At 35.9% G+C, this 11,975-nt stretch overlaps 2 protein-coding genes across 2 annotated transcripts in view; both read left to right on the top strand.

Annotated features, from left to right (window-relative positions):
- Positions 1–6,858, top strand: part of LOC102595882 (ATP-dependent RNA helicase DHX36) — a 30,724-nt gene extending 23,866 nt beyond the window's left edge. Inside the window, exons 30-34 of the mRNA XM_006349280.2 lie at positions 1,059–1,151; positions 2,777–2,989; positions 4,100–4,192; positions 5,186–5,308; positions 6,288–6,858. Of these exons, the coding sequence (XP_006349342.1) occupies positions 1,059–1,151; positions 2,777–2,989; positions 4,100–4,192; positions 5,186–5,308; positions 6,288–6,365 (600 nt within the window). The 3' untranslated portion in view covers positions 6,366–6,858. The remainder of the gene's footprint in view (positions 1–1,058; positions 1,152–2,776; positions 2,990–4,099; positions 4,193–5,185; positions 5,309–6,287) is intronic.
- A 526-nt stretch (positions 6,859–7,384) lies between these two features.
- Positions 7,385–11,643, top strand: LOC102595545 (uncharacterized protein At5g49945). The gene is made up of 3 exons (XM_006349279.2): positions 7,385–8,607; positions 10,811–11,014; positions 11,103–11,643. Exons 1-3 carry the CDS (start codon positions 7,540–7,542, stop codon positions 11,331–11,333), a joined length of 1,503 nt encoding a protein of 500 aa, XP_006349341.1. The 5' UTR covers positions 7,385–7,539; the 3' UTR covers positions 11,334–11,643.
- Positions 11,644–11,975: the final 332 nt, after the last annotated feature.

The raw sequence follows: 11,975 nt of genomic DNA, 5'->3' as shown, positions 1-11,975 counted from the left end.
GTTTATACAATCCTATTAGAATAGGAATAGGTTTATACAATCCTATTAGAATAGGAATAGGTTTATACAATCCTATTAGAATAGGAATAGGTTTATACAATCCTATTAGAATAGGAATAGGTTTATACAATCCTATTAGAATAGGAATAGGTTTATACAATCCTATTAGAATAGGAATAGGTTTATACAATCCTATTAGAATAGGAATAGGTTTATACAATCCTATTAGAATAGGAATAGGTTTATACAATCCTATTAGAATAGGAATAGGTTTATACAATCCTATTAGAATAGGAATAGGTTTATACAATCCTATTAGAATAGGAATAGGTTTATACAATCCTATTAGAATAGGAATAGGTTTATACAATCCTATTAGAATAGGAATAGGTTTATACAATCCTATTAGAATAGGAATAGGTTTATACAATCCTATTAGAATAGGAATAGGTTTATACAATCCTATTAGAATAGGAATAGGTTTATACAATCCTATTAGAATAGGAATAGGTTTATACAATCCTATTAGAATAGGAATAGGTTTATACAATCCTATTAGAATAGGAATAGGTTTATACAATCCTATTAGAATAGGAATAGTAATAGAAATAGAAATAGGAATACTAAATAGTATCCTACTTGGTAAAGGATTGTATTCTAGGGTGTCTATAAATAGGATCTCAATGTAATAATGTAAACAACACAACAATTCAATAATATTCTTTTCCTATATTTTTCACAGTAGGGATATCTTCTGGTGTTTAGTCTGCAAAAGTATGACCTGTGTTGTCAGTTGTCACAGCAGAGAGTTGTTTGATTTCAGTCTTCCTGATTTGAGGGTGGTTTGACTGGTTATCACTTACGTGCCAACTCTGGTTGAACTTGTGGACTCCAATTTATGCCTTCAGTTTCAATGGATTTATCATGTTATCAAATGGTTAAACCTGTAAAATTTACCAAGTATTTAGACGATTTAGTTTTTCTCTCCTCTCTTCCTGCTGGAAATCATATTTCCCAATATTATAGTGTTTTAACTTTGAAATAATTTTTGAATGCAGGTTGATTGGAAAAAGAAAGAGAAGCTTGGCAGTTGGCTTTCTGATATTTCACAACCTTTTAATATAAATTCAAATTATTCCTCAGTTCTTAAGGTACGTTAAAGCTTAGCTGTTCCCTTTCACTTCAGAGTCTCAAACTTGATAGGATAGGGCTCGGTGTAGGTCTCATATGTTGGTTTCCTTCATGCCAGAAGGATGTCTGTTATTTACCCTTGAATCTGCAATTGGGCTTCAGTTAAAATGTTAAAGATATGGGGGTTGTCTCTTATTTCTATGTTACAGAATAGAGATTTAAAGAGATCATTAATTAAGATGTGTGGATCTCCCTTGACTTGGGACGGGGAAAGGGATTTGGTAAGAATACCATGTTATTGATTTTGGTGCATAGCATGGAACAAAAAGGTGTGAGAACTTTCATATATATAAATATATATATATATATATATTGGGTCATAATTCTCTTGATATATTGAACTCAGACCTGTAATAAATTTTAGTAGAGAATAAAGCAAGTATTTTGTTAACGTCGTTGCCCCAGAAGAATTTGTTCCACCATACCAATTTGTTTGTTGATTTGCTGTATTGATGGCTAATTCTAAGATTAACCACATGTGTCACACCTATCCAAAAAATAATAATTAAAAATTATCTCATGTGTAGCCATTCATAAAAACAATGAGATAAATGATAATAGCACAATTTGCTCCAATAGACTATCGATTTAGTTCAGATAAAGTGCAATCAATGACACCAAGGATTATTGCCCAGTATTTCGAATTCCATGTAAATTTGTGTGAATGAATCACTTCTGTTCTGGAATAATGCTAAGGTAACTCTACATTCATAGAGTTATAATGGAACTTCTTAGTTCTTACACCCTCTGGATTCTGTTTACATGATCACTACCACTTAGCAGAAGAGAAATATCCTACTGAGAATTTACAGTTTCAAGATCACCATTGTAGCACGCACCTGGTGAGATGTTCCAAGCCCAGTATCTACTGCTTTTCGCAGATCTCTGTTTGAGAAGAAGGCATTAACACTTCTTTCCAGAAAGATTTTTTGCTTCTTAATATCCTAGCTGTCACTAAGGCAGGTCTTCTGTAAAGCCTATAATGGCATTAATTATTACCCTAAGGGGTCGTTTGGTAGAAGGTATTAGAGAAAATAGCGCATGTATTAGTTTTGGTATTACAAATCCCATGTTTTGTACACTTTTTCAACCTATGTATTGCTAATGCAAGTATTGGTGATACACCCTATATGGTATTATGCTATGCGTAACCAATTAGCAAATCAAGGTTATTAATGCATGTATTAACATGGCTAAAGACACAATTGTCCCTGAAAGTGTACAGAGCTAAAGAATGTGGATGATATTTTTGTAAATAAACATTTCTTTTAGAAATTATGCAATGCGTGTTATTTTTAATACATCAAACCAAAAATAAGAAATAACGACAACATAACTAATCCCTGCATTATCTATCCCAGCATTACTAACACACCTTGTTGAACACTTTTCTTATACATCCTACCAAACGATCCCTAAGGGGCATATGCAAGCTAAATGCATGTGTTCACATAGCAAATATGATATATAGGATTTTGGAGGGGTCAAGAGATAGAGTGAGGGAGATTATTTCACTCTAGTTATAATTTCGGTTTACTTACCTCTTTGACTTGTTTGGATACTAATCCTCTATAAATGTGTCTAGGCCATATTGTGTGCAGGTCTGTATCCCAATGTATCTGCGAGAGAAGAAGGCATTGCTACAACTGCTCTTGGGAACCTAAAACAGAGTGCAAATGTTTCAGCAAAGAGTAACCCTGCGTGGTATGATGGAAAACGAGAAGTTCACATTCACCCTTCCTCAATCAACTCTGACTTAAAAGCTTTTCAGTACCCATTTCTCGTCTTTCTTGAAAAGGTTTGCATTTTCATGATCTTTTACTCTGAAAAACTAACATTTGGTTTCTCTGAGCTTATCTATGGATGTCCTCCATGCTTTCATTAAGTGTTGCTTCTTTCTGTCGCTTAAGGTGATAGGAATTTGTAGGTGTCTTTTCTTTATGAAATTCGTTGTTTTCACTAAACACCTTTGTCCCTTTTGTTTGGGATAAACAAAGAAAAGCCAGGCATTTTCACATGCTTGGCCCATGAAAAAGAATCAAGCTCGCACATGGAGGAGCGTGTGGAGAAAAAATATAAGTAAATAAAAGTGTGCTTTTAGATGAGATGGTCACACATTACTAAATTATAGTTAATTATAAGTTCCTATCAAAATCCACTTTGACAAACAAGTACTACTTTAGGTACTCTAATTTGAAGGATGGGGCTGGTAATTCCTAGGTTCTTCTGTTTACTTCTCTAAATATTACTCCCTCCGTCCCATTTTATATGAGGTACTTTAACTTGGCACAAATTTTAAGAAAAATGGAAAGATTCTACAATGTTCCGAAAATACCCTTATTAATAATTAGTGTAAAAGAAAGATAGAATATGATAAAGTGGTGAAAAGAAAGAAAAGGTTATAACAAAGTATTGAAAAAAGTGTTTAAAGTATTGTTGACTGTCAGAAAAAGAGAAAAGTATTTGTACTTTACTGCATTTCAATAACTTTTTCTTTAAATTAAAAGAGTGCAACTATTGAAATAATGAGATTCAAGAAGGGTAAAATAGGGATAATGTCATTAAATATTTACCAAATAAGGAAATGTGTCATTCTTTTTGGGACTGACCAAAAAGGAAAGTGAGTCGCATAAATTGGGACAGAGGGAGTAGTTTGTTTTGAAATTGTGGGATTTGAGTCCCTGGTGAAAGGGTATCTAAGAGTTCAAATCGGGTAAAGATGTCTTCTTTTTCTCTTTGTGAGTTCATAGTAAACGTATTCAAATTGTTCACCTTAACTATTTGACTCACGTTCTGTATTTCAAAATGTTTATTGACTAATTATTTTACATAGTCAAATTTTATCTCAAGTTATATATTTTGTTGCACCATTTCTAAGATGTAATTCTTATTTATGCTATTATTTCAGGTAGAAACTAACAAGGTATTTTTGCGAGACACTACTGTTGTCTCTCCTTATACTATACTGCTTTTTGGTGGCCCAATAAACGTTCAGCACCAGGTATCTTTTGTTTATGGCCATGCTTGCATACCCTACTTTTTCTTTTCCATAACTTGAAAGTTCTTGTTTCTTATTTCTCAATTTGTAGTAGGTGTCAAATTTCATTTTCCAAATTTTCTCAACTGTCACTCAAAACTTTGAAGCGTTGTCCATCTTATGCTGTCTAGTGACAGCAGTGTAGGAGCCTTACCTGGCAAAGTCAGAGAAAAAAGGAAAAGGAAACAAGAACTGTTGAGAACTATGAATACACAGTTACCTTTATCTAAAAAAAAAATGATGATTTGCTTTGTTGTTTATTTATCAAGGAAGATTGAGCATTTGTGCTACGAAATGCTAAAATAAAAATGCTCTATTGTGTTCTTCAGTACACTCTCCTTTACATTGGTTTTGCTTCCATGGTTTTCAATGCAGAAGTAGGGTATTTCTTCATTTAATCCCTATACCCTCTCGAAAAGAGGAAAGTAAAGGCGGAAAAAGTAAAACAGGTGCATCACTTCCAAAACAACCAATATAATTTGTTTTTACTACTATTATTTAGGAGAATTGGGGGCAGTTTCTTACTCTGGAAACTGGTATCAAGTACTAGTATAAAAGTAGCATACTTCCCCTGACGTCCTTCATGGGAAATCTGATAAAATTGTGGAAGTAGCATACTTTCTCTAAAGAGCTTTCCTTTTGGACTTCTCAATTTCGAAGGCATGATTCTGCGGAAAATTGAGTCAATCTTTTACCTTGGGTCCAGATTGGCCTCAAATGTTAGCAAGATCTTACCAATTCAATTCCTAATTATTGCAGTTTTATGCAGGAAAAAAAGGCTAGAAACCATTCACATATGTTTCAACATTAATTGTTTGCTATATACTTGTAATTATTTGTCCTTTTTGAGGAATATTTTCTTCTTGTTGGTTCCTAGTCATGTCTTTCACCTGTTTTTGTAGTATTTTGGTGATATTTATCTCTTTTTCTAAATAGTTTGTAATTATTCGTTTCCAGACTGGAACAGTTACCATAGATGGATGGCTAGAAGTTGCCGCGCCTGCACAAACAGCTGTGCTATTTAAGGAACTCCGGCTGACTCTTCATGATATTCTCAAGGAGCTTATTCGTAATCCACAGGTAGATGTTTTATCTTATACTAACAGCTAGTACAATTTGTTTCAGTACTAGCATTTACTGTTTCTTTCTGGTAGCAATCACCTAATTATAGATGAATAAGTCAGGGTCACAACCTTGAAACCTTCATACTTATTGGAGTGCCTTTATAAAAAGATAAGAAATAGATGCTTTATTCCCTTAGTTCTGATATTTCGATGCAGTAACCAAGATCATTTTAAGAAATCTGAAGAGATTTTAGTTGATGTACATTGCATTTTTCCACCATAACTTAAGGAGAAAGGATACTTTTCAAATTTCTATCACTGTCAGCAGATTCGGAAAAAAAAGAGGAGCGAATCTGAATGCCAAATTGCTGCCCTGTTGAGGGAATGGTGTGCTCCCATTCTGGCACTTGATCTGCTCCTTTTGGGCTATTCCTACAAAAAAAATGATGTCTTGTCTATGTTTCTCTTCACATTGCATTGATGTTTGCTAGGATACTCCATATGTTTTGGCTATTCGTAATAAAAGATCCTTCGATGTTCCTATACAATGTCCTCTCGAGCAATGTGCTACTGACATTCACTTTCTTTGGCTATTCCCTGTTGAATGTAATATGAGCACATGTGTCTTTTCTGTTCCAACAAAGAAAAGGTTCTGCATACAACCTCCTTCCTCTATGACCCAAAGGTCTCCCCGGGCGCAATCTTTCTCACCACTATGATAACCATCGATTCAAGATCCTAATCAATTTTTAGAGGCACAGGGAATCTTTTCATTGTTTGAGCTTTTGGCAATTGTTTGCATATCATTCTTCCTTTTTTTTTTCTTTTTTTTTTTTTTTTGTCATTAAATTTCTTTTCTTTAGGTAGACCATTACCATATAGCTGCTGTTAAATGTTTTTTAAGGTTTGCGATCATATTTTGTTTCCATTCAAATGTTCAGCCCTTTACACCTTTGTTTTGGATTGATGAATTCTCCTGACACCTGATTTTTCAGGCTTCCAAGGTGACCGATAATGAAGTTCTCAGATCTATAATCCAGCTGCTGTTAGAAGAAGATAAACAAAGAAAATAACCACCAAGCCATGGATCAGGTGATCATTGCGCGCCCAGATATAGCTAGGAGAGGTCAACCTTTTGTACGATTAGAAAAAGGAAAGTTGCTGCTATCGATGGACTGTCTGGTTGCTGATATCTCGTGGATGAGGTGATGGACTATCTGTTTGCTGATCTCAGGGGTAGGACAAAATTTGTTCTTTGCTTAATTGATCATGAATCATCCCACAAAATTAATCGTTGGATATTATCCCAAAAAGCTAATGAAGAACTATGTTTGGCTGGAAAGGAACAAGACATGCTTTGCGGGGTAAAGACAGCAGATTGATAAATTTGAAAAATAAATGTATCAAAAACATTCAATTAATCTTTTACGAGTGTCAAAGTTCAGTTCATACAAATGTAATTCACCCAATTGTCCAAGTTTGAACGAATTGGGTTGTGACGGTTGCAACATCAAACAAATTACCAAGCTGGTTACTCCTTTTATTACATAATAAAAAAAATCCAAATCTTGGTGTGTTTTGTTTGGACTGGAACGGTTCACATCCTTGCTGTGAGCCAAAATAATAAAACAAGAACTAATGTATGCAGTAATCGCGACATATAGGTACCTAAGTCAATAATTAATATCTATTAATGTACACCTCTTTGTTAAGAAACTGCAAATAAACTTATATTATCAACTCTTAATGTAGTAGTACTATGTTTCAATATTGTTAATATATTTATTATTATTTGACATAAAATCTACCTATTATGGGCAGTATTTATGCAAAAATAAATAAAAGGGAAATTAGGGTAAGATAGTTCTCTAAACTCTATATCTGATTATAGTTGGTTAAGAATCAAAAGGTACTTATCACATGCATATGAGTTTTACAACATTTGAAACTCATGTGCAATTGATTGTTTATATCAAATCAATAAATATATGACATATGTGAAAAGATAACGTACAATTTCACTTCATTAAATTAGTTACTACATTAATTTGGTGTAAATAATCAAACCTAAGTTGAATCTAATCATTAGGCTAAGAGATTATTAATCATGTGCATATAGTGCAAAGTACACACATACATCTACTTATATATATTTTCTCAAAAAATTCTACGTTCTACATTATTTTGCTTCCACTTGTATCTGCTTATCAGAAGCGAAGGTGAGAGAGATCAAATCCAAACTCTCTCATGGCGAAGCACTCCTTTTCCCTCTCTCCTCTCTCTTCCTTCATCCTCCCTAGAGGCGACACTCTCTTTTACCTTATTGCCCTTTTCTCCATCCTATCCCTTCTCATCCACCATCTCTCCCCTGTCTCCGCCGAGAGCCGCCACTTCGAGGGTTTCGACGCCGATGAAATCGACGACTTTGGGGACTCCGACGAACCAATATCCGCCGCTAAACACCTCCCTCCTCCTCCCCCTACCACTACCCTATCAGTTTCCGACCCTATTGAATCCCATCATGGTCCTCCTCGTCCTTCATCTGATCCCGCCCCTCAAGTTACATCTCAGCCGTCCGATCCGAAACCCGCCTCGACATCCTTTGAGGTCTGGGATGAGGATGAGTTCGAAGGTATCCCTCAATCTCCACCCTCTGATTCACCTTTAATTACGGAATCCGACACTGCTGCTTCTTCTGAATCCGATCCCGGTTTGAAACTTGAACCAGAGTCTGAGCCTGAAAGTCCGAAATCCATATCGTCTTATACTGTTGAGATAGTTTGTGTTTCGTTTTTGATTATGTTTGTTATAAACTATTTTACTGGGAAAAAAGAGAATGAGAAATTAGCCTTAGCTTGGGCTAGTAAATTTGCAACAAAGGACTCTATATTTGATAAGAATTTCAGTTTGTTGGGTGTTGGGGAAACTGATGATTCACCGTTGTTGTTAAAAGAAGGACAAAATGTGTTCAAGTTTTATGCAAGTGGGAGGAGATTTTGCCAGGGTTTGCTGGCTACCATGGAGCTTAAAAGTAGGCACGATTTGATTTCCAGGTTGTACAATATGGTGGTGCCTTGCAAAGATGAGATAACCTTTGAGGTGTATATGAATGATGATGCAATGGATCATGTGGTTGTTGCAGTGGCTAAGAAGAAATTGGCCAAGACAATGCAAAAGGAGACTACAGATCTGCAGAGATTTGCATCATTGGTGAGTCCACCAAGTGGTAAGAAGTGGATTGCTGAGGAGTTAGCTGTTGTAGCTGAGTCAAAGGAGGTGGCAGGGGATATGCTCAATGAAACCGTGCTTGATCAGGTTTGGCTCTGTCTAGTTTGAGTGCTATTTCAGTCATGCTTTCATAGTACATAGTATTCTCAGATATTATATTGTTAGAAATAATATGAATATCAGTTTGATTGCGTTGCTGATTTGTGCTAGATTAATTTTGTTTTTCTTTTGCTGGAATGTTTGTGAAACTAGCTAATCTAACTCAATTGTCATTCTGGTCTGTTGTATGTTTCCGGTGGCCCTTATTGGGCAGCCAAAGTGTCTAATAGAGATTATTGGTGGAGCATTGCAACCCTTCTGCTTGATGTTACTAATTTTCAGGATGTGGAGAATTATGGTGTTATAGGAATTTTTTTTTAACTATGAAGCTATTAGTCAAAAGTGATGATGAAAGGTCAAAGTAATTACGCCTTGTGGAAGCTGATGATTTATTGAATCGGAAAGAGAGCGGGCAATGTGCGGTAGAGTTTCTTAGAGACAGAGATGGTAAAGTACTTCCTTTTTTGGGGATTTTTGAAAATAAACTGATGTTAAAATAGCTAGAAGAGGAGAGAGTAGTATGACAATGTCATCCCAAAGTCATTATTGAAATGGCACTATATGTGGTTCCTAGAGTGGAAAAAGAGACGAACTGGTTTTTTAATGTCAGGAATATAAATCATCAATACATCTAATACAAAAACTAAATGAAGATACTTTCCTTTCACCGATTAAAAAGCATGAAGATACTTTATTAATTCTTTTTTTCCAATTTCAGTATAGATGCTAATTGGAGGGTGGAGTGGGTACCCAACTCATTTGCTTTTCTGTGCTCCCCTTTTATATTGAAATGACTCCTTACGCTTCACTTACTTCAGTCCTTCCTCTTTTCTCCCAAGCAAACAGTGTAAAATAGTGTCATCATCAATTTCGATGAAGAAATATAATACTCTTTTTTCTGGCGCATGATAAGTAGAGAGTTGGTCATGTAAATTGGGGTAGCGATGAAGTACTTGATACAAATTTCTTTTAGATTGGTTTATGAGGAAAAAGTAGGTGTCATTTTTTGCTTAGGATTGATGAGATAAAGAAATTTCTAATTGTTGAATTTGGGATTGATTAAGGGCAGCCCGGTGTACAAAACATCCTATGTTAACAGATTCTGGGGAAGGGCTGTACCCCAAGGAGGTGACGTAGATAGTCTTATCCTAATGCAAGCATTAGTGGCTGCTTCCACGGTTAGAACCCATGAACTATAGGTTGCGCAGAAACAACTTAACCGGTGCTCCAAGGCTCCCCTTGGAATTTGGGATTGACTGGTTAAGTGAAATTCCTTATTTTGAAGAGTAGATTTTCTTAAATATAAATATGTTGTAATCTGGTAGAGTTGATGTTCAGTCGAAGAATGGAGGTAGGAGAAGAAAGCACAAGGCTTGGGATTTTACTCCTCTTGCTTTAATGTGGGGTCATTTGGAAAGAGAACAATAGGAGAGCCTTTGAAGGTGTGGAGATCAGCTTTGCTCATTTGATGAGTAGTCTCCGGTTCGTTATTTTCTCGTGGTGCTCCCATGTAGTTCCTGCTTGTATAGAGGATTGGGTGTCTTTCGGAGAGAACCATATTTTGTAGGTTTCTCCTTTTTTTGGTTTGACACTTACATACAGCCATGGTGGCCTTGTTATTATCAATAAAACACTTTACCTGATAAAAAAAAGTAAACCAGCTATTTACCATTCTTATTATTTCTAGTTTTTTTGATGAAACTGTTGTGAGTTGAAGCATTCTATCTTTTCCCTTGAATCGATGCTCGTTTAAGGGTATTATTTTTGGTACATAGGACAAATCCTAGTCAATAGTGCAGGAGTATTGAACTGTGTGACTTGAAGGGTAATAGTATTTGTGCCAAGAGGAGTGGTAATTCCATTACAAATGTTGCAAGGAAAGACTTTTCTGCGGAAAAGGAATTTGACTACATCTGAAATCACAACTGTTCGCGTGTGTCTACGCCTCTCTCTTCTGCTCCATGGACATATTTATCCAGTTTTAGCAACTACTTTTCATTACTGTGGTTGTAACCTACCCCATTATTATGCTTATTTGTCCATGGCTAGTCCTCTATACCTCGCCCAGAGAGTTCTTTTCACTTGCTCTCTCCTCTTCTGTGGGACTGTTTGATTCTTTGGTTCACACGGTCTCTCTGAATGGCAGGCTAAGTGAGTAATATGTAATATAGTTTTATGTTGATACCTGCAGGTTTTCGGTGACAAAGCATATGAGAAATTTGGTAAAGGTTTCATCTCGATGCATTTCTCTGATCAACATCTGGGGTCACACAAGAAGATGCTGGTGTTCAAGTTTGCTCTCCCTGATGCCAAAAACATGGCTGACATGACCCGCCTTGTGGCTCTTGTACCTTATTACATCGACTTAATTGGACGATACAAGCTGAGCTCGCATGTGAGTAATAATTATGGATGAAGCTTTTACTGTATGTTAAATTTGAACTCGTTCATATTTTTTCTAACTTTTGTTTTATATTGTTCAGGCCCGCACTAAAACTGACGGAGCAAGAATGAAGGTTGCTCAAGAAATTTACAAAGAACTTCAGAATGCCAGGCAAGAAGCACTGCAGAGGAAGAAGGCTGAACAGAGAAAGAAGGTAGAGGAAGCTGAGGCTAAACTTGGTGCAGAGGCACTTCGCAAGAAAGAGGCTAAAGACCGTGCTCGGCAGATGAAGAAGGCAATGCCAAAAATGAAGATGACCCGTACTGGGTAGAATTGATTTTATATGCTATCTCAATTTTCTCTGAATCTCATCAATGGTCATTGTGTGTCTCAGTGAGTTTGCTTCTTGTATTAGGTAGACGGGGGATGTCTCAATGTTGGCTCTGTATCTTAGTTAAGTAGTCTAGGAGTCTTCCTTATTTTGGCCACAGGTTGTGGATTTTGCATTAGTCTGGTGCCTATTGTGAAGTAATGGGTGCACTCAGTTAAAATAATATTTTGTTAGAACTGAGAACAGTTTCTAATTACACTAAGTAGAAAATATTAGACTTGAATTTTGGTGGTCTAATGATTGCTTGCTACAAAGTTGATGTAGTTTATCTGGCTACTACAGAGCTGATGAAGCAATCACCACATTGGTAGACCTTTTTATAAAATTTACTGGTGTTCTTTTATCCCAATCATCATTTAGCCCACAATTGTATTGTTGCAATACAAGATTTGATGATTTATGAGTGCTTTTATCAGTAATGGCCGTAGAAAATGCGAGACTGTAGGCCTAGAAAGGACCTTGATTGCTCTGCAGGAGATCCAATACCTCATGCATTGGGAAATTGGTGTAGACTAAAATAACCTGCAGGAATATATATGATTTAACAAATGCATGACTTGACCACTTGGCCAAATTGTTTTC

Source organism: Solanum tuberosum, unplaced genomic scaffold (genome assembly GCF_000226075.1).
Source record: "Solanum tuberosum cultivar DM 1-3 516 R44 unplaced genomic scaffold, SolTub_3.0 scf00105, whole genome shotgun sequence".
Lineage (NCBI taxonomy): Eukaryota > Viridiplantae > Streptophyta > Magnoliopsida > Solanales > Solanaceae > Solanum > Solanum tuberosum.
The sequence above is the reverse complement of the archived record's forward strand: the minus strand, read 5'-3'. Positions and strand labels throughout refer to the sequence as shown.